The 21,232-nt window shown below is 51.4% G+C and overlaps 3 protein-coding genes across 6 annotated transcripts; 2 read left to right on the forward strand and 1 right to left on the reverse strand.

Annotated features, from left to right (window-relative positions):
* Nucleotides 1–64: 64 nt before the first annotated feature.
* LOC117585607 (tripeptidyl-peptidase 2) lies at nucleotides 65–5,231 on the forward strand. Of its 2 annotated transcripts, XM_034275161.1 has the most exons (12): nucleotides 65–311; nucleotides 389–725; nucleotides 787–1,336; nucleotides 1,393–1,443; nucleotides 1,638–2,192; nucleotides 2,254–2,375; nucleotides 2,437–2,593; nucleotides 2,651–2,856; nucleotides 2,921–3,196; nucleotides 3,252–4,271; nucleotides 4,331–4,655; nucleotides 4,725–5,231. In XM_034275161.1, exons 1-12 carry the CDS (start codon nucleotides 141–143, stop codon nucleotides 5,095–5,097), a joined length of 4,143 nt encoding a protein of 1,380 aa, XP_034131052.1. In that variant the 5' UTR covers nucleotides 65–140; the 3' UTR covers nucleotides 5,098–5,231. The 2 variants fall into 2 exon arrangements, with proteins under 2 accessions (XP_034131052.1, XP_034131061.1); XM_034275170.1 differs by lacking the exon at nucleotides 1,393–1,443.
* A 59-nt stretch (nucleotides 5,232–5,290) lies between these two features.
* LOC117585594 (activated Cdc42 kinase-like) lies at nucleotides 5,291–15,664 on the forward strand. 2 transcript variants are annotated; one of them, XM_034275150.1, is made up of 8 exons: nucleotides 5,293–5,393; nucleotides 6,470–6,539; nucleotides 6,630–7,017; nucleotides 7,080–8,165; nucleotides 8,230–8,936; nucleotides 8,999–9,245; nucleotides 13,779–15,104; nucleotides 15,170–15,664. In XM_034275150.1, the coding sequence occupies exons 1-8, from the start codon at nucleotides 5,390–5,392 to the stop codon at nucleotides 15,359–15,361; spliced, it is 4,020 nt and encodes a 1,339-aa protein (XP_034131041.1). In that variant the 5' UTR covers nucleotides 5,293–5,389; the 3' UTR covers nucleotides 15,362–15,664. The 2 variants fall into 2 exon arrangements, with proteins under 2 accessions (XP_034131033.1, XP_034131041.1); XM_034275142.1 differs by lacking the exons at nucleotides 13,779–15,104; nucleotides 15,170–15,664 and adding an exon at nucleotides 9,477–12,879 and having other exon boundaries at nucleotides 5,291–5,393.
* LOC117585617 (condensin complex subunit 3) lies at nucleotides 9,332–21,000 on the reverse strand. Of its 2 annotated transcripts, none has more exons than XM_034275192.1 (7): nucleotides 20,552–20,818; nucleotides 20,299–20,475; nucleotides 19,423–20,240; nucleotides 17,827–19,366; nucleotides 17,176–17,757; nucleotides 16,905–17,117; nucleotides 9,332–9,345 (listed from the first exon to the last, which is right to left on the reverse strand). In XM_034275192.1, exons 1-6 carry the CDS (start codon nucleotides 20,816–20,818, stop codon nucleotides 16,935–16,937), a joined length of 3,567 nt encoding a protein of 1,188 aa, XP_034131083.1. In that variant the 3' UTR covers nucleotides 9,332–9,345; nucleotides 16,905–16,934. The 2 variants fall into 2 exon arrangements, with proteins under 2 accessions (XP_034131083.1, XP_034131074.1); XM_034275183.1 differs by lacking the exon at nucleotides 9,332–9,345 and adding an exon at nucleotides 15,693–16,509 and having other exon boundaries at nucleotides 16,968–17,117; nucleotides 20,552–21,000.
* Between the last annotated feature and the right edge of the window lie 232 nt (nucleotides 21,001–21,232).

The raw sequence follows: 21,232 nt of genomic DNA on the forward strand, positions 1-21,232 counted from the left end.
AAATATATTTTCAACAGACATTGTGTATATCGATATTTTTATACAGCAAACATTCGTTCACTTGTTCTTTTTTTCCACATAAAAAAACAGCAACAACGACATTTAGAGCGCACAGCGAGAGCAGCAATAAATTTGATAGTATGAGTATGGCTACAAGCGGAATTGTCGAGTCATTTCCCACGGGTGCCCTGGTGCCCAAGGCGGAGACAGGAGTTCTAAATTTTCTTCAAAAGTATCCCGAATACGACGGTAAAGATGTAACAATTGCCATATTCGATTCCGGTGTGGATCCTCGTGCCACAGGACTGGAGGTGAGTTGGCACTTTTAAAAGTAGCTTGCATTTTTCATCAATTACTCCGCTTAATGCACTTGTGTGTGTTTCTGTAGACGCTCGTTGATGGCAAAACGATTAAAGTGATTGAGCGCTACGACTGCTCGGGCTGCGGCGACGTAGATATGAAGAAGAAGGTCACTCCAGATGAGAATGGAACGCTGAAGGGTTTGTCGGGCACCACCCTGAAGCTCAGTCCCGAGCTGCTGGCCCTCAACACGGATGCCGACAAAGCGGTTCGCGTGGGACTCAAGTGCTTCGGGGATCTGGTGCCTTCCAAGGTGCGCGACAACATTGTGGCCCAGGCGAAGCTGAAGCACTGGGACAAGCCCCACAAGATTGCCACGGCCAACGCTAGTCGCAAGATATCCGAATTCGAGTCACAAAATACAGGTGAGTTTGCCAGCAAAGGCTTCACTTGAGCAGGCACGAAATATATTCATGCTGCTTTCAGGAGAAGCGCCCAAACTGCAGTGGGATAAGAAAATCATCAAAGAGAATTTAGACTATGAGCTGGAGATGCTTAATAGCTATGAGAAGGTCTACAACGATGTTAAAACCTCGTACGACTGTGTCCTCTTTCCCACGGCCAACGGTTGGCTGACGCTCATCGACACCACCGAGCAGGGCAACCTGGATCAGGCCCTGCGCATTGGCGAGTACTCGAAGACACACGAGACCCAGAACGTAGACGACTTCCTATCGATATCCGTGAACGTCCACGATGAGGGAGATGTGCTGGAAGTCGTGGGCATGTGCTCACCCCACGGCACCCACGTCTCGTCGATTGCCAGTGGCAACCACAGCTCCAGGGACGTCGATGGCGTTGCGCCAAATGCCAAAATCGTGTCCATGACCATTGGAGACGGACGCCTGGGTTCCATGGAGACGGGCACTGCTCTGGTGCGTGCCATGATGAAGGTTATGGAGCTGTGCCGCGAGGGCAGACGCATCGATGTGATCAACATGAGCTACGGGGAGCATGCCAACTGGTCCAATAGCGGGTAAGCGAGTACGAATGGCCTAATGGAAGCTAACCCAAAAGTGCCTGTTTCTCTAGCGAGTTTGCTGATAAGCGTCGAAGGGTAAAGAAGATTGGTGGGTGTTCGAGGTAAATGCAACCCACAAAACGTATCACAACTCTCTTCTCACACTCTCCACACCTCCACTCCACTCCTCTCTCTCCGACAATTATGATCTGAACATCAGATAAACACGCTACAGCAAACATTCACCTGTCTGATATATATTAATTCATTAATAAATTTAATCTCCGCGCTGCTCTCTCTCCCTAATCTCTTTCAGCCGCATTGGCGACCTAATGAACGAGATCGTGAACAAGTATGGCGTTGTCTGGGTGGCCTCCGCTGGCAATCATGGCCCAGCGCTCAGCACCGTTGGCACACCGCCAGACATCAGTCAGCCGAGCTTGATCGGCGTGGGCGCCTATGTCTCGCCCCAGATGATGGAGGCGGAGTATGCGATGCGGGAAAAGCTGCCCGGAAATGTGTACACCTGGACATCGCGCGATCCCTGCATCGATGGCGGCCAGGGCGTTACGGTCTGTGCTCCCGGTGGAGCCATTGCCTCCGTTCCACAGTTCACCATGAGCAAGTCGCAGCTGATGAATGGCACCAGCATGGCCGCACCGCACGTTGCCGGTGCTGTGGCTCTGCTCATCTCCGGGCTCAAGCAGCAGAACATCGAGTATTCCCCGTATAGTATTAAGCGTGCCCTCAGCGTGACGGCCACCAAACTGAGCTACGTGGATCCCTTTGCCCAGGGTCACGGTCTGCTGAATGTGGAGAAGGCTTTCGAGCATTTGGTGGAGCATCGTCAGTCCAAGGATAATATGTTGCGGTGGGTCTTAGCCTCTTAAATGTTCTCTGATTGGTGTATTCAACATTCTGTACACTTCCAGGTTCTCGGTTCACGTGGGCAACAACATGGCCAAGGGCATCCACGTTCGCCAGGGACTACTCCGTAATTTCATCGATTTCAATGTCAACATCGAGCCGGTCTTCTTCAATGACAAGGAGACGGGTTAGTATCCAATACCGCATCCGATAAGCGGCACCCACTAAATGTTATTCTCCCTCTGCAGATCCCAAGGACAAGTTCAACTTTAATGTGCGTCTGAATCTGATAAGTTCGCAGACCTGGGCACAGTGCGGCTCCTTTCTGGATCTCAGCTACGGCACTCGCTCCATTGTCGTTCGCATCGACCCCACGGGACTTCCTCCAGGCGTACACAGCGCTGTGTAAGCAGTTCCCACGCCCACCTTTCAGCCAGCAATTTATTACCCTTTGCTTTTCAGTATTCGAGCCTACGACACGGATTGTGTCACCAAGGGCCCACTCTTTGAGATCCCCGTGACTGTGGTGCAGCCCCATGTGCTGGAGTCTGATCTGAACACGCCCATCTTCGAGCCAGCCTCCTCCAAGGGGGACAATAGCGTAGAGTTCCAGCCCAATACCATACAGCGGGACTTTATCTTGGTGCCAGACCGCGCCACCTGGGCAGGTAAGAATCCCCCTGACAATGGTCAGCCTCGTCACGAACTGAAATACTTTCCGTCTTTTTGCAGTGCTACGCATGCGCATCACCGATCCCAATCGTGGCAAGGACACGGGCAAGTTCTTCCTGCACACCAATCAACTGCTGCCGAAGCAGTCGTGCCGCAAGAGCGAGACCATGAAAATCATTTCCGTGAGCTCGGATCATGAAACGACCACCGCCTTCAAGGTAAAGGCTGGCAAGATTCTGGAGCTGTGCATAGCCAAGTATTGGTCCAACCATGGCCAAAGTCACTTGAAGTACAGCCTGGAGTTTCGTGGCGTTGAGGCGTTCAATCCCAATGCATGTGAGTCTTGCCATCGAAGCTTCTTATCCTTCGATTAATCCTTTATCCTTTGTAGATGTCATGCAATCTGGCAAGGGCATTCACAAGCTGGAGATCGAGGCCCTGGTGGCGGAGGATATCCAGCCACAGCTGCAACTGAAGGCTGCCGCCGTTGTGCTCAAGCCCAATGAAGCAAAGATCTCGCCATTGAGCGCCAGTCGCGACGTTATACCAGAGGGACGACAGGTGTACCAGAACCTCTTCGTGTACAGTCTGAACGTGGCCAAGGTGGCGGAGGTGTCGCTCCATGCACCGATCTTCAATGATTCGCTGTACGAGTCGGAGTTTGAGTCCCAGATGTGGATGCTCTACGACGCGAATAAGGCCTTGGTGGCCACCGGCGATGCCCACTCGCAGAATTTCTTCACGAAGCTGGAGAAGGGCGAATACACCATCCGGCTGCAGGTGCGTCACGAGAAGCGCGATCTGCTGGAAAAGATCGCGGACGCCAATCTGGTGGCCACGTTCAAGCTCGTCAACTTCATCAACCTCGACTTCTACGAGAACTACAACCAGTGCATTGTGGGTGGGCGCAAGCTGACGCCGGCCGTAGTACGGCGATCCACTCGAGTGGTGTACGTGGCTCCCATTAGCCAGGAGCGGCTTAACAAGGCCAATCTGCCGGCCCAGTGTTCCTGGCTCTCGGGCAATCTGGTCTTCCCCAAGGACGAGGCAGGCCGTCGTGTGGCCCTGCACTCGTTCAGCTACATCCTCAATCCTGCAGAGAAGAAGTCATGTTCATCCGGCAACGGCAACAACTCTGCAAACAACTCGGCAGCATCAGCAGCAGCAGCGGCAGCAGTTCCCGCTGCCGTCAACGCCAATACAGCCAAGCCAAAGGCGCCGGCATCGCCGCCATCAGCCACATCCGTCCAGCCGGCAAATTCGGCTGCTGGCGATGGAGTCGCCACGCAGACCGACACTCCACCGGAGGGCAATGGTGGCAGTCCCGTCTCGCCCAAGAAGGGGAAGACAAATTCGGATGAATATGCCGAGATGTTGCGAGACTTCCAGTGCACTCACATCGTCAAGTGTGGTAAGAGATAGTCCAGATTTATGCGGATGGGGATATCATTGCAATGCCTTCTCTTACAGAACCCGAAATGGCCGAGAAGATCTACAGCGAGGTGGTGGAGGCGCATCCCAAGCATTTACAGGCCCATCTGCTGCTCATCCAGAACATCGAGGCAGCGCAGCTGAAATCCGCTTTCCCGCTGACCTTTACAAATGGCCAGAAAAGCGAGAAGCCTAAGGGCGACAATGTCGAGCAACAGAACGAAGAACAGAAGAAGCTGCGCAGTGCCCTGGAGCGCGTCATCAAGCTGGCCGATAATGTGATTGTGGAAACCGATGTGGAGGCGCTGCTCTCCTACTACGGGCTTAAGAACGACACTCGTTCCGATGCCGCCAAGATCAAGACGTACGTCAAGTGAAAGGGGATCCAAATTGATCAATTTTATGTCGTAATTCGCTTTTGAAACTCTTGCAGAAACATGGACAAGCAGCGAAACAATCTCATCGAGGCATTGAGCAAGAAGGGCATAGCCATTGCCAAGTTGGCTGTCCTGGATGATAGTCTTAAGGATCGCCTGGCCGAGATAAACCAAGTGTACACGGACATCATCAAGTTTGTGGACGCCAACGACTTGAAGGCCATACATTTTGCATTGTGGCATGCCTACGCCCATGCCCACTACGGACGCATGTACAAGTACATTGTGAAGCTGATTGAAGATAAGCGCACACGGGAGCAGTACGATGAGCTGGCCGCCATCAACAGTGCCTTGGGGCACGAGCACATTACGGCAGTTATTAAACGCATGACGGTCACCTCTTTCCCAACCACATACCGTTTGTTCTAAAACACTGCTCAAATAGTAGGAATTGTAATAGTATGTTCACAAACGCGATAATGCGGCTACAATTTTGTTTTATATCTTAATTATTAAATTAATCAATCTGAAATGTCTTTGAATAAACCATAATTGTAACGGAACGTTTTGAATGTTTGTGTTGCGGTCTCACAACCGTGCGCCCAAGAGCTTACCAACACTGGTACATCCAAGCATTCGGCATTTGGTACGCTTTCGGTTATGGTCATACTAATTGCAGCAAAAAAACAAAAAACAATGCAGACGCGCACGCGAGATTAAAATGGGTAAGTTTGACAGAAAAAATGCAAATCAATTGTAAAAAGTGATCTTATTGTCAACCCCAAAGTGATTTGTAATGGGTGTTTTCAAAAATATCAATCAAAATGTAGCTAAAACATAATTTTCCGTGCTACGCAGTTGTTGGCCCTGCTGCCGTTGTGCATTTGTGTTAGTGTGTGCTGTGTGTATGTATGTATTGGTCGATCGATTTTATTTTGCATATTCAAGGACAAGCGTAATCCTGCGGGAAAGGCCTCCATCCTGAATGGGGCGGCTCCAGATAATGTGCAACATCGAAAGGGAAATCACAATTTCAACGTTGAATGAATGTCGTCGCAACGCCTCACATCCGCCGATGACTCAAATCGCAAAATCCCGGTCCACCGATGAGGGGGTTTGACTTGACGGCTATTATCAGCCTCACACAGAACAACACAGCACAGAGGAGCATTCTGCTGCTGCTGCTGTGTACATACATTTGTTGCTTGCGCTGCTTCCCTTGTATGCAGCGGTGTGTTAGTGAGTGGGAGAGTGTGCCTGGAGAGGGCTGTGGTGGGGGTGTGTGTGTCTCTTGCAGCAAACAAAAGGTGACAGCGGCAAGGCGATGCGTGGCGGATGACAAATGCGGGTGCAGCAGGCAGCAAGGCAATCAGAATTCTGTGTCAATGTGCTCACGCATGGGAGTGTGCATCTGTGTGTGAGTGTGTACGTGCGCGGAGGATGGAGGGAGTGGGAAAAGAGCTCCAAGCTAAATGAGATTTTTACATTTTGGAGAAGGAGGGGAAAATCACTGGGGAAATGCGTTGGCGTTGCTGTGCTGGTCGTCCCAGACCAGGGCCGGATTTACATGGGATCAGTGGATGGATGGATGGCACCACCATCGTTAAATTAAAGTGCTTATTTATTGCTATTCATCCTCTCTCCATCGTTGGTTCCGTTCCTCTGCGGACCAATAAAAACATCAAAGATAAGGCCCTGATCTCAGGGGCATTCCGCTGCGCTCCTGCGTGCGGGCTAGTGCCAGATTATGGACTTGAGAATTTAATGTGTTTATTTTTAAACTATATTTTTCCGTTTCCAGAGTATCCACAAATTGATTTATACGAATTCCTCACAGAGTCCGAACTGCAACAGTACTACAATGCCGTCAAGTGAGTGACTGACCCAGAAATTGGATGCGAATCCCCCTAAAACTCATCCTCCTCCTCCTCTGCCCATTTCAACCCTTCTCTCCCCAACAGAAATGAATTGAAAATAACGAACGCGGCTCAATTTAAATATGCAGCGGATGAGGATTTACGTTTCATTGGCCTCTCGAGGCCGGAAATCCGTAGACTGCGTAAATACTACGAGAAGCACTTCCCCCACAGTTATCTCAGCAAGATCAAGCGTCTGCTGCAGGCCCCCACCACGATGGTGAGGCGGGAGGATAGCGCCGGGGCGGCTCAAGTGTCCCCCGATGGCAGTCCAGCCACGTCGCTGGCAGCCAAGAACGGTTCGACATCGCCCAGCAAGGTACCCAACAACAAGCACATCATACCGGCCGACTCGATCAGCGTCAACAAGCAGCTGGGCACCGGCGAGTTTGGCATTGTGCAGCAGGGCGTCTGGACAAATGGCAGCGAGAGGGTGAGTAGTAGCGGAGGGGAACCCCTGTAAGCAATTTCCATTAATTGATTCCCCATCCGCAGATACAAGTGGCCATCAAGTGCCTGTGTCGCGAGCGAATGCAGTCGAACCCCATGGAGTTCCTGAAGGAGGCGGCCATCATGCATTCCATCGAGCATGAGAACATTGTGAGGCTGTACGGTGTGGTTCTCGCCACAGATTCGCTCATGCTGGTCACTGAGCTGGCGCACCTGCGCTCCCTGCTCGAGTGCCTCAAGGACTCGGGACTGCGCGTCAGCTTCCTCACGATCCCGACACTCTGCGAGTTCGCGCTGCAGATATGCAATGGGATGCGTTACCTCGAACAGAAGCGCCTCATCCACAGGGACCTCGCGGCCAGGAACATTCTGGTGTTCAGCAAGGACAAGGTCAAGATATCCGACTTCGGACTGTCGCGTGCTTTGGGCGTTGGCAAGGACTACTACAAGACCAACTTCAATGTGAACCTAAAGCTGCCGATTGCCTGGTGTGCCCCCGAGTGCATCAATTACTTGCGCTTCACCAACGCCTCCGATGTGTGGGCCTACGGCGTGTGTCTGTGGGAGATGTTCTCGTACGGGTTCCAGCCCTGGGCAGCCCTTACCGGCCTCCAGATCCTGGAGGCCATCGATGCCCCGAACTTTCAGCGCCTGGAGCAGCCCGACTGCTGCCCCAGCGAGTACTACACTTTGATGATGAAGTGCTGGCAGGACGACGCGGCCAAGCGACCAAAGTTCGGCGAGATCTACGACCAGCTGCCGGACATGAAGCCCGAGCAGCTCAAGGCGGTGGTCAACTGCACTGAGCCGAAGAAGGATCACCTGATGTACCGGCAGGGCGACATCATCAGCGTGCTGGACCGCAATACGGGCTCACCGTTCTGGAAGGGAGTACTCACCACCGGCAAGACCGGCTACTTCAATCCCTCGAACACGGTGGCCTTCCTTGAGGGTCTGCCCTCCAGCTCGAATCGCGACTCATTTAGCCGCGCGAGCGACCATCGCATCAGCAAGCGCAAGCTGCGCACGGAGATGATTTCCAAGCCGCAGAACGATTTCAAGCACACCGGACATGTGGGCATCGATGGAGCCACCTTCGGCGACATTGCCTTCCTGGGAAGCTCTCAAAATGTAAGCAGAAACAGTCCTTTATCCCAACTACAACTGATCTCTCCTATTTTTCTGCGTTTCGCAGTACAATCACGTGCCCAAGCAGATAGTCACACCGTACAAGCCATCGGAGGATATTGAGCAGACGCCACTTCTGCTGCCACCGACACCGACGAGCCCCGACTCGCTGCAGACGGCTAGCGGATACTTTCCCGAGGGGGCTGGCACCAACAGCCTGAATCCCACATTCATTCCCTCCGCCGAGCACACGCCGAAGCTGATCGCCACCAACGGGCAGAGCTCGTTTGATTTTGCATCCAGCGGCGGCTCCACCAATCCCTTTTTCCTCAACAAACTGGACGACGAGCAGCTGGAGTTTGCCCTCCAACAGCAGCAGAACAACAACATGCACACGAGGGGCGGCTCCCGCAGTGTCCTGCAGGATGATCCGCATGAGTATCACGAGATATCCGACGATGAGATGGCTGCCGATAAGCTGGACTTTGGGCCCTCGCTGCTGGACGAGATCAACTCGATGTTTGGATCGATTAGTGGCGCGTCTGGGGGCCAGCCCAAGTCGCCAGGATTCGAGCAGGTGAACAGCAAGAACGAGTTTGCTGAGCTGTCGGTGAAGCTGGGCCAGAAGCCGGGCGACTCAAATGGCAACAAGCATGGCCACGGCCACGGCCTGCTGTCCAAGAAGAAGTCCTCGGGAACGGTGAAGCCCATCTCCGTCAAGGACGAGAAGATGCTCAACCATGCCATCGAAATAGCCAACGAGATAAGCGCCAGGTGAGCTGATACACCGAGCATCAGCCCAAGAGTGGACCCGTATTTATGTATTTCTGTTGCAGATCGATGATTGATTTGGTCTCGGACCAGACACCCGCTACCCACAGCCCCAAGCGAAAGTTTAGCTTCCGATTTCCTCACCTGAGCAACAGCAGCAGCGGCGGTGGCGACAAGGCGCACAGCTTTGGTGGCGCTGGCGGTGGCTCTGCCAGCGGATCTGGGCATACGCCGACGCATGCGGGCAGTGCTTCGCCCTTCTCCAAGAAAAAGAACTTCACCGAGGAGCTGCAGAGCATTCCGGACATACAGGTGAGGCGCAGCTTGGGTCCCACGAGTTTGCTGGCAGTCGATATCCTGGTCTGGAGATTCTAATCCACGAGTTTCGTCCACATTTTGCTCTTTCTCTTTGCTATCCTGCTCCCCCACCTGCTCACGATCGTTGTCCCCCTGTTCATTTCCCTGTTTTTCGTTTGGCATTTTCTTTTGGTTGTTTCGTTTTGCTCCTCCATCGCCCCATCGACCCATCGATCCATCGCGCAGCGCTTCCGCTCGCTGAGCGAGATCAAGAACGGCACCGATCTGCGCGTGCCCATTTTTGACAAGGAGAGCTCCGACTTTCTGTTCCAAAAGTCGCGGGAGATACTGAGTCGTCCGCTAAACCTGGACAGCTCCCTGGAGGGAGCCGCTGAGGAGCGGCAGGAGCCGAAGAGCATCAGCGACAACATCATGGACATTGAGAACACGCTGAAGGCCCTCAATCTGGACTTTATGCACACCTACACGGAGCTGGACAAGAGCGACTCAAACGACACGATCCTCAACGATCAGCAGCTGCCGCAGCTGATCAGCCTCGACGATGGCATCAGCAGTGCCAACGGCAGCCTCAAGTCGGCTGTCTACAGCTACAGCAACGGCGTCCAGACCATGTTCGACTTCAATGCGGCCACCAGCCACCTGGACAAGCATCTCCAGTACATGCACAACCAGGCACAGATGAGTGCCGCTGCTGCGTCGAGCGGGCAAGAGCCCAAGCTGATGGAGGACAAGCGATCGAGCACCCCGGACACGGGCTTCGCCTCGCGGGACACCAACATCTCGCTGTCGCGCCGCAGCAGCCAGAAGTCGAGCTACAGTCCACAGGAGAGCTACTTTCCCATCAAGACCGAGGTTCTGTTCAGCGCCCCTCCCGTGATCATGACCAGCAGCGGCTATCCCAGCCTCAAGGACGAGCTGGGGGGCTACGAGCGATTCGGCAATGGTCCCACCAAACAAATGCTGGCCTCCGCATCGCCAATCAAGTCGGGCACGGCCTCCGGGCTGGGCAGCAGCAGCTCCGTCTACATGGCCTCCAAGAACTACCGCCAGCGGTCGACCTCCTTCAACGAGAGCTTCCACCCCATCTCCCCTGTGCTTTCCGAGCCGCCCCAGCGGGTCGTCATGCAGCGTCAGGTCAGCAGGCAGGAACAGCAGCAGCAGCTGCAACCCTCTGCTCCCCTGCCGCGTCGCACGGCCTCGTACAAGCCGCGCTCCATTCGGGCTCGGACGATGAGGCGTCTCAGCTACAACCCCATGACCCTGTACTCCAGCTCCTCCAGCGGCGAGGAGGAGGAGGACCCCAAGCCCAGTCTGGCCCGCTCCGAGTGCGACATACGAGCCAGAGTGGTGGGCGGTTCGAATACTTCGATGAGCAGACGCCGCCGCGCGGCTCTTATCCGCCAGGTGCAGTCTGCCTGTCACGACGAGCGGGACGCCATCATATCGCCGCGTCAGATCTACGGCTCCAACTCCAGCATCAAGTCCGCGCCCCACTATAACTTTGGAGGACAGCGGGTCAGCTTCCACAGGGGCGGATCCGCCCATGGTCATGTCAGCGGCGGCGGCGGGTACGAGCAGTTCCAGTACGAAGAGCGGATCTACGACTTTGGTGGACGTGGTCCGGGCAATAATTACTGCAGCGGACTGCCTGGCTACCTGATGGCCTACCAGAAGCCGATGTGTGCGCCCAACGGAACGGATTTGGGACCAGGACCAGGATCAGGGTCGGGTTCTTCATCGGCAGCCTCGTCAGCAGTGCATGCCACCTACAGACCCACGAGCACCGGCACTAGTGGCGGAGTCGCCCTGCAGCGACCCATGAGTGGTGGAGCGGCCCTTCATGAGTTCGACATTAGCAGGCTCACGGGCAAGAGTCCAACATCAACGAATTTCGTGGGAAGCTCACCGGAGGAGCTAAAGCATCGACAGCTATCGACGGGCTCTCTGCTGACGCCTGGGACCGGGACCGTGACCGGGAAGCCGAATACGAAGCACCAGCGGCCAACGGAATTCCACTGGCCAGAGAAGATACACGCCTCGGCGGTGAAGCAGCACGAGATGCACTGGAGGCAGGTGCAGCAGCAGCCGCAGAAGCAGCAGCAGCAACAGCTGCTTGCGACGATGCCGCTTATAAACTCTGTGGGAGCAGGCGGTAGGGCAGCGGGATCCAGCGATAGCTCCTCTTCCTCGAGCACAGAGAGCGGCGATGAGTTTCAGTTTCGTCGGGAGTCGGAGCTGAATGCACCAAGGATTCCGCCCAGCCCGGCCCCATAACTAAGGAAAATGCTGAAATATGTTCTCAATTTACTATTTGGCAATGTTCTGTCCGATTAGAGTTCAGTTCTATAGGATCGATCGATGGCATGGCAAGACAGGGAAAATGGATGGATCTCAGGATCCATGGAGAGATAAGCGGTGAAGTGTATTGTGTATGTGTCAGTGTGTGTGTGATGTGTGATGTGTGTGCGTGTGAGTGTGAGTAAGGATAGAAAGGTTGGGGGCGGTCGGTCGGTCGGTCGGTTGGTTCGTGAAGCGGTCCGGAGGGAGCGGCAAGTAAATTGAAGAAATATTTACAGCAGCGATAAATGCGTATATTTTTTGGAATTTGAATTTTTTGATTCGATATGAATGAGAGTAGAGAGTGTGCCTTACAGGAAAACACCGCAAGACCTCTCAGAACAGATAATAATGTGCAGAGCAGCAGAACTAGCAGCAAACACAAATAGCTTTCAATTCATTCCAATACACTCCATTATCCACTGTCCAGTGCACCATCATAATTCAGCGGTGGGCATGTCCTTGCTCTCAACTGCTCCTCCCAAAGCGGGCACAAAAAGAACATTTACGTTGTGTGCACGATTAGGCAGGCAAAGGCTTGTTTTCTTGTCCACCGCTGTCACAAATCATCAGATCAACAGATTGCTTCCATTGATACACCGATTCACACTTAACACAACATTTCGAAGAAACAGGAAATAGAGATTAAACTAAACCATAAACCAAATATTTCTAAACAAAGATACAAACGAAAAGGCTTGACTTCCAAATCGAATACGAATACGGAAACGGAAAAGGATATTTTATTGTCTTTTGAGAAACCCCAATAAGAGCTTTTGGTTGTCGAAGGAAACAGTATTACAAGGCAAGGCAAGGAAAGGCACACAATGAAAAATATACTCACAGAGGTGGAGGGACAACTCCTACTAGACATCAGGGTACTTCCAATTACCAATTATCTACGAATGGGTTCTTCTTTTTAGAGATAACTATAGGTCAAACACACACACACACATTAGAGATCTGCGTGACTTTAACCGAAACTGAAATGATAGCAAAGGATACTCCAATTTCTCGAATTTTTGCTTTTGTTCTGTTGCTTATATTTCAATGTGGTTCACTGCTTTCGTTTCACATTCATGCAGGCCTCTAACACACGATAAACACAACACAGTCACAAGTACATACACTTTGACAATCGTCAGAAAGAAACAAAACAAAACTACAACCAACAACCAATAATAATTGTCCATACCAAGAGGTACTACTACTCCCGAGAGCCATATTATGTGCCATATCCTGATGCTTGCATTTTTATGAAACCAGAGGAGGAGACAAGTGAAGAGCCCCCCCCCAAAAAAAACTAACACAAAAAAGAAGCATTTAAAGCTGACTTTAAACTACAAACTAAACCAAATGCGAAACCCCTAGAATATCGTACGAGAGAGGTTGATGTATTTGCAACTAAAATTACTACACAAAAACCAAAAAACAAAACAAAACACAAAGAAAATCTCTCAAAAAAATTAACTTCAAATGCATGGGAATGGATATATGTAAATGTCCAAAGATTTTTGATAACCTCACTAAAGAACCTACTCGTATATTATATGGATTCTACTTATTACATACAAGATTTTCGCATTCTATGCATTTATGGATTAACTCAAATCGATAATATTATACGAGATATACATATACATATACAGATTATATATACACCTACTTAAATCAACCTAAACTATATATGTATACACTTATATACATACTATAAATGATACATAAATGATATTCTAAACTATGCGTTTAAAGCGTTTCAACCCAAACAAAACAAAACTAAAGAAAAACCAAAATATACTCGAGTATTATAATATTATACAAGGACCTCCCCAAGGAATCCCAAATCCTATCCCCAAAACGAAACGAAATCGAAAGCAAATGAGTTTGGGTTTGTTTGGATTCCAAGAACCAAACAAGTTAATTGGTAATCAAAAAGAAAAGAAAAATGTTGTGCATATTTAAAGGGATTCAATAAACGAAAACTAAATGTGAAATTTAATGCGGGTGGATCGCTCTTCCGTGGGTCGATTCGAACAGCCACTGCCAGACCACAGCCATTGCCCGTCTCCACTGCACTTCTTAGGCTTTAACTATCCTTTTCCTTGAATCCCCTTCCTCTTATAATTTAAATTATTATTTTGTATAATTTTCATTCAATTCAATTCTCATTCCCCGCGCGCACACTCACAGGCGCTCATTGGCAAGGAGGGACTTGAGGCCTACAACAGCCTAATCGAGCGGAAGGGGATGCTGGACATCGGGCCCAGTCCGGCTGCTACCCTGCTGCGGCACATGGACACCGACGAGTTCGATCTGCAGAGTTTGCACCAGGCCGCGCGACCCATGACCCTGCCAACGCGTGGAGCCGCCCAGCGAGTGCGCAAAATGGAACTGGCCACCGCCACGCTGGGCAGGCACAACGATGAGAACTCCAACTCGCTGGAGGCCTGCGAGAGTCCCAGCTACATGAGTCACAGCACCTACAAGTTCCCAGAAACAGCAGCGGAAACAACGGAGGCAGCCAATCAGAATCCCATTCCCCTGCCGCCGCGCGAGGGCAAGAAGCAGGTGAAGACCAGCACCAAGAGGCACGTTCGAAAGTATCCGCTGATCATTCCGGCCAACGGCCTGCAGCGGACCCTCAGCAAGCTGGCTGACTTTGGGGAGTCCGGCGAAGAGGCGGGAGGCAGGAGTGCCCAAGCTTCTGGCAAGCACCAGAACTCGCAGCCCGCAAGGTCCATCGAGGTGGTGGCCGCCGTCAGGCCCTGCAGCTTGAGGCGCCAGGCGCGCCCCTCTGATAGGGAATACGAGAACATGCCGGCCGTGGGTAGCGAATCGGCTCATACCTACCAGAATCTGGATAAGCTGCTGCCGGCCGATGCAGCTGGTCTGACCGACACGGCATCGCTGCAGTTCGAATCCATTCTGGAGGCTGACTCCGGCAAGGAGAGCGCCCTGCAGTCGCCCGATGTCACCGATGGCTTCTACAACTTTTCCATTCAAAAGGAGAAATACAACAAGGGCAAGGATGCGGAGTTCGAGGCCACTCAGATCTCCAGTCGCTCAGGCCTCTATGTGAACGACGATGAGCTGCGAAATCTGGACACTGAGGGTGGCCGTAAGGCGACCAGCTCCACGACGCTTGAGTCGGAGGAGGGCCAGCAGGAGGCGGCAGCTGCAGATGTCGCCCAGGAGACATGTCGTCACGCTTCCAGTGCGGACAACGAGCTGGCGGGGAATGCTCTGTTCAAAAAGGTAAGAGCCTCCGTCAATCTGGCCATGAGTCGCAGCTCCATTAGCGAGGCTGGTACTTCTGTCAGTCAATGTGGAAGCGGCGGTACGGGCAAACCTCAAACAGAGGCCGAGTACTTTGCTGCCACGGCCGCACGGCTGGCCGACTCGAACTCAGTCAGCTGCGAGGATCTGCTGGAGTTCTCCGACAAGAAGCCGAAAGGATGCGAGCGGGGCGTGGACTCTGACGAAGTGCGGATAATGGTGAAAGTGCTGGGCAAGGATGTGAGTATTATATCATTTTGATATTTAAAAGCAATTTACATTTAAATCTCGATTATCTGTTACAGAGCACGCCCAACCGTTGCCTGGGCGCCCTGGAGTTCATCAACTGGGACGTTCACAAGTCGATCAAGCTGATTAAACTGCAGAATCTGGTCAGCGAGGCCAATCTCAGCCTGGAGGCCTCCTTTGAGGCACTGCAGCAGTACGAATGGGATCTGCACACGACGGCCCACAAACTGAATGGCCCTAAACTATAGACACTTTTCCCATCCTTATCTGTCTTTTCCTGTTTTAAACGATCGCCGTGGGCTTAACCTCGTAATCAACACGTATTCTAAGCATTTGTAGCGTTAAGAACTCGATCCTAACTCAACCATTGCTCGCAATTGATACATACAACGTTTCCTTCAATATTTAACTGCTCCGAAAGGTGTCGATCGAATCTCAGCATGTACTTATATATTCATGCGCCGCCTGCATGACCAGCATCAACATACATTTACGCATATACACACACCTCTTTATGGATAATTTCAATAAATTATAAACTTTTGTATAAACCCCAGTGTCTGAGGAAACAGTTGGAAGTAAAAGAGAGAGAAAACTTTATTGATACATTTAGCAATCGTTACAGTGAACGCTCTTTCGAGGCTGCATACCAAGCTGCCAAGCTGGAAGTTTTCCCTTGAATACTCGCTTGGACAATTCTAATCTTAAACTGGGTTAAATTACTCAACGATGCGTTAATATTCCTACCTATTTTACACATATACACAATACCAATGCACATAAAACTCGCATCCATTCCGGATACGGGACGTAAAGCTCAGAATGCAAATGATGATTCTTGGATTAGCTATTTGCGCCTGCGGCTGCTGCGAGTGCCGCCGCCATCAGTGGCAGGCAGCACAGCGCTTCGCGTAATGCGCTTGGGCGTGGACATACTCAACTGCCCACCGCTCAGATTCATTTCGAGGGACATCCTCTTGCGTGTCATGCACATGCTGTTGATCCTCTCCTTTTGTGCCGCATGGCGTGTTGTCATCTTTGGGGTACTTGTGGTGGTGGTGCGGCTCAAATAACTTCTTGTCGATGTTTGCCTTGAGGTCGATGGCTCCGACTCGGAAACGGACTCTGCCTCTGACTGTGATTCTGGAGCGGTTGTGGTAATCACTGGAACTCGATTCTCTTTCACCGAGGACGTGCTGTCTGTGGGGCTGCTTGTGTTGTGCGTCACCAATTCTCCCCTCGGTGTCTTTCCATCTACGCGGGGCTGTTTTCGAGAGGGCGACTCCAACGAATTGCTGGAACGCTGGCCGGACCTCCTTTTATCTGAGGGCGTCCGTCTTATGACTCGCTTGCGTCCATTACGCATAGGCGTCTCAAGAATCGGGAACTTGCGAACCTTGAGAACAAAACGAAATTAAAATAAAGAACAAAAAAATGTAGCAAACTTAGGCGAAATTAAAAAGCCAATCGGAACCCATATGGGACTTCTATGCTTTTAAGGCTAGTTATCAGACAACTGCAAAGGTTCTACCAGCGAATTATATAGGTTGGGTCTTTAGTCTACAGATAGGAGACTAGGCTCTATATTAATACATTAACAGCGTACGGCACTTCAAGGAAACAACATTTTTTGGGTTTCAGTTTTATAAACATTGTTGATTGTTGATTGTCGTTTGATGATAGTTAATGAAGATTGAATTGCAAGTGTTGGCTTAAGCTAAACAATATTTTACTCGCGCAGAGACACTACACGACTCACTGATTGTCTTTTTTCATTGAGATATTCTGAACTTTTGTGGTGCGTATCTCCTGCTTCAGTGCCTAGAGCTGCATGCGCAGGCGCGAGGTACTCACTTTGCTAGCTGTGGGAGCAGTGAAGGATGTTGATACGGCAGAGGATCTGGTGCGCAATGAGCGTAGGCGCAGGTGGCTGGCATTGGGCGCCGCTGAGTCTTTGGGTGATTCGGAGGTGGGCGAGGCTTCAACTACCTCTGATGTGTCCGACTATAAAAAGAGAAAGCTAATTATCTACTATTCCCAGAGGCAGCTGGCACTCACATACCTTATCTGCCCGCGCGGGACTTTGCTGAGATTCATTTTGCTCTGATCCGTCTGAATCATCGGACTCCTGCTGCTCTTGCGGCTGCTTCTCCGGTGTCTTGGAGGACCTAGCCAATGCCTGCTGTAGACGTCGCTTCATCTGAGGCCTACGTAGATTTATTCTGGATGTTTCGGACGCCTCCGTTTCCACTGTTTCCTCCGTTGTGGCATTCTCACTTGAGCAAGTGGAGTTATATAGAGAGCGTCGCAGGAAACGTTGTCCCACCCGATTCTCAGTGCCGTAAGTGGTCAAGACAGGATCTGCAACTGGCGCAGCTTCAATTTGTGTTACAGCCGATGCTTCTGCCTGTGTATCCGACGCATTTGTCAGGGTCTGTTCGTTGGAACATTCTTCAGGGATTGGGGCTGCCACCTGCTCTGCCTGCCCAACATTCTCAGATGCCTTTGTAGTTACAGTCTCAGTGTCGCACTCCTCGTCGCTGTCCACCTCATCGCGTGCCCCACGTGCGGGTGGATTTAAGCTGCCTTCAACCATCAGCTTGAAGTTATTAATATTAGTGACCACACGCGGCTCCAACTCGCTCTGAAAAAACAAACATAACGATTCATTATAGACTTCTTCGCAAAAGATATTCCTGAAGTGTGTTCCCACCGTGATCAATTTGTCCGCCATCTCCAACATTTCAGTCTTTATTTCCCGTCCGTTAGACACGTTTACCGTGAGGTTGGTGAGCTCTTTGGCCAGCAGGCGACAAATTTCCCTGCGCTCGGTGAAGTAGTTTTGAATGTAGTGCAGGAAGCTTAGGGCTATCCGGTTGTGAATGTTGGTCACCGGGGAGCTGACTTCCTGCGTCGTCAGATCGATAAAGAACCTGACCACGTGATCGGGCTGGACACCGTTCAGTGGCGAGTCGAAGCTGCAGTTAACGACGGTCCACAATGTGGGCAGAAGGCAGGGCTGCAGAAGGGCCTGCTTCTTGAGCCGGACAAGATTCTCAAAGAACATGCCCAAGACCTGGTTGATGATGGGCTCTGTGTTCGGATTGAAGTATCGTTTCAGTAGCTGCTCCAGCACCTCGGGACGATCGTCGAGGTGGCCGCGCAGCACCAGGCGACAAACGCCTCGCATTATCGCCATGCCCACGCCCTTGTCGGTTACCCGCTCCACATAGTGGCCCATCACGACAATGATGTCGCTGCTCTGCTCACTGCTCTGCGTCTGACTGCCATCATCCTCGCCGTCGTATATATCCTGAACGTTATAGAGCTGGCGACGCTTTGTCTTGGACGCCAGCCCTTCTCCGCCTGTCGTCTGGTTGAAATCGTTGAAATAATCGATGCCATAGTGATCAAGCATCTCGAGAACGCATCTGGCAGAGGTTTCGCACAGACGGACAACCGTGTTGTTGCAGAACTGGTCGAGAACCACCTCGAACACCTCCTTGGCGTATGCCTCATAGAACATACTGTAGGTGGTGCTACACTTGATGGCCCATTCGAAGATGTCCACCTCCGAGGAGGGCAGATGGCGGCAGACGAAGTCCTTGTACAGCTTACAGATGCTGGGCGTGAGCTTGTGGACATGTGGAGAGGCCACCATATAGTATGAGATGTGCAGGCCCTTGAGGACTCGCTCCTGTTTGGAGAGCTTCGGGCGGGCGGGCATCTCCAGAACGCCATGCTTCACCAGCAGCGGCTTAATCAGCTCCGTGTACTCCTCTGTGACGGCCATCTTCTCCTCATTCACGGACTGCGCCCGTATATACTCCTTTTGGCGCACAAAGTTATCCTCCTGCTCCTCCAGCTCGAGGATCTTCACCTTCAGCGATGAGATCTTCATCTTCGAGGGCGTGTCCAAGTCGTCCAGCAACTTATTGATCAGACTGCGATCGTGCACTAGCTCATTCTGTTTTGTATTCAGGTCGCACGTTGCGTATATGATTTCAATGAAGAACTGCATCCGATCGTTCAGGTCGGTAATCAGTTTCTCCATGCAACGCACCAGCACGCGGACGATCTTGTGGTCAAGCAGACAGTCTTTCAATAGGCTGCTGATCAACGTCTTCATGTTACCGCGCCCTATCTCATCGCCCAGGTCGTACGAGTCTAGGATTTCCACCAGCGAGAGCAGCATGCTCTGGAACTCTATCTGGGCAAACTTGTCCATGTTCGGCTTCTGGAACTGACAGAACCTGCAACGAATAGCAATTACTTTCCGTTTGGATTGTTTGATTGAGTTAAAACTCACTTTTCCACGTAGCTGCAAAAGACACTCAGCTCGGGCAGCACTTGGTCGCTCTCGTCCGCCTGTGTGCTCTCCAGATACTCGCCGAGGCACTGCCAATAGAGCAGCAGCTCCACGTTTAAATTTTCCAGAGGCACACATCGATGAAGCTCACAATCGTCGCCAAGCGGCAGTTGTTCCATCAGTTGCTGATTGTCTGCCTGCTCAAAGATCACACGCAACATTTGCTTGGTAACGCTGCGGAATCGCATCAGCTCCTCCTCGCTGGAGTCCAGCTTGAGGGCCGCTATCAGAGTCAAATAGTTCTGCTGATAGGAGTCGATCCAGGCTTTAAGCATGATGTTCACCACCGTCTTTTTAACGTTGGCCGAGCTATCGTTCAGGCCTTGCTCCAGCAGGGTCAGGCGCTGCGACACCTTGTAGGAGCGCACTGGATAGTTGCACATGTTGACATACGTATGGCGGCGCACCTTCTCGTCCACGTCCCACAGACGCTGGAGTATGTAGGGCACCGTGATGTAGTTGCGGCCCATGCAGGTGATTATGCACTGCCGGACAGTGGGCGAGGGATCCGAAGACAAATGGAACTGGTAGGCGCAGACAACTGGATCGCGAGGATTGTCCGGAATCTGGAGACGCTGCATGGCCAGTACAGCCTGCTTGCGTACACCGGGCGACACATCCTTCACGCGATCCAGCATGGCCTCGAGAATCTCGTCGCACTGCGTGTCGTCGAGTGCCGCATTGGGTCCCAGTTTCTCAAGTATCAGATTCACAAAGTAGCAAATCCGATAGCGAACGTAAGGGCTGCTCGAATATATCTGGGGAAAAACAAATAAATGTGAACACATCCAGGGAAGGTGTACAGTAAAGGCTTACTGTCAATAACCAGTGAAATGTTTCGGCCAGCATCGGATGCGTCTTCTCCGACTCGAAGCCTGCCACGAATTTAGCGCAAAAGGAAAGGGCCATTTTTCCATTTTCATTCGCCTCTTCCGCCTCCAGTACAGTCTTCAACACATTGATGAATATGTCCAGAAACGCTTGGTGTCCCATCTGCAAGACAATTCATAGTTGTATTGGGTCAGTTCTAATCGACTGAGCCAGCGCGGCCAAGTGACGCTATTGCTACCTTCGTGTACAGTTGCTGCAGCTCCTTTTCGTAGCGCTGGTGGAGCGCCTCCTTGAGTTCGGCGTGACGCATTATTGTGTACATGGACTCTGCGCCACCTCTGAATTGTTCCCGAATGCGATCGGGGCTCGCTTCACTGATTGCCATCTCGTTTTCCTTTTCCGCCGAAGCCGCATTGTTGTTCTTGGTCGTGACCGCCTTCGTTTTGGAGGCGGCTGCTGTTTTCGTTTTGGGCTTTGCCTTGGCTTTCGCCTTTGGTCTTGTCATCTTGTTATGTTTTGACTTATTCACTATTACTTAAGCGCAGGTACAATGTTTGTAACACTTTTCACTTATTTATCCTATACAATGCCTCAAATTGTTGTGCAGGGACCCCCCATTCGCTTGTTAATTTACAAAATGCAAGAGACGCGTAAAACAATTTTACTAAATTAATGATGCTAGGGATGGTATACATACATCGAATCGTCAAAAAATGACTATCGTATCGATATTCCGCTTGCCCCCTATTCCCCTCTAAGATGAAGTAACTTTATAGGGTGGTCTCGTCGGGCCTGTTTGTCACGTATATATACTGCTTGTGAGTGTGACTGAAACGAGACTATCGTGTGATGATTATGATTATTATCGTGATATGATGGCATGGGGTTTAAAGTTGCAGATAACAAGAAAACGAGTTTA

The sequence above is a fragment of the Drosophila guanche genome, unplaced genomic scaffold (genome assembly GCF_900245975.1).
Source record: "Drosophila guanche unplaced genomic scaffold, DGUA_6, whole genome shotgun sequence".
Classification (NCBI taxonomy): Eukaryota; Metazoa; Arthropoda; class Insecta; order Diptera; family Drosophilidae; genus Drosophila; species Drosophila guanche.

Coding starts and splice junctions, on each gene's coding strand:
- LOC117585617 (XM_034275183.1), bottom strand. CDS start 20,818: ATGACAAGACCAAAGGCGAAAGCCAAGGCAAAGCCCAAAACGAAAACA. Junction 20,241..20,298: donor CATTTCACTGGTTATTGACA/GTAAGCCTTTAC, acceptor GTTTTTCCCCAG/ATATATTCGAGCAGCCCTTA. Junction 17,758..17,826: donor TGGCGGACAAATTGATCACG/GTGGGAACACAC, acceptor TTGTTTTTTCAG/AGCGAGTTGGAGCCGCGTGT.
- LOC117585594 (XM_034275142.1), top strand. Junction 7,018..7,079: donor GGACAAATGGCAGCGAGAGG/GTGAGTAGTAGC, acceptor CCCCATCCGCAG/ATACAAGTGGCCATCAAGTG. Junction 8,937..8,998: donor GCCAACGAGATAAGCGCCAG/GTGAGCTGATAC, acceptor TTTCTGTTGCAG/ATCGATGATTGATTTGGTCT.
- LOC117585607 (XM_034275161.1), top strand. CDS start 141: ATGAGTATGGCTACAAGCGGAATTGTCGAGTCATTTCCCACGGGTGCC. Junction 2,376..2,436: donor CTTCAATGACAAGGAGACGG/GTTAGTATCCAA, acceptor CTCCCTCTGCAG/ATCCCAAGGACAAGTTCAAC. Junction 2,594..2,650: donor CCAGGCGTACACAGCGCTGT/GTAAGCAGTTCC, acceptor TTTGCTTTTCAG/TATTCGAGCCTACGACACGG.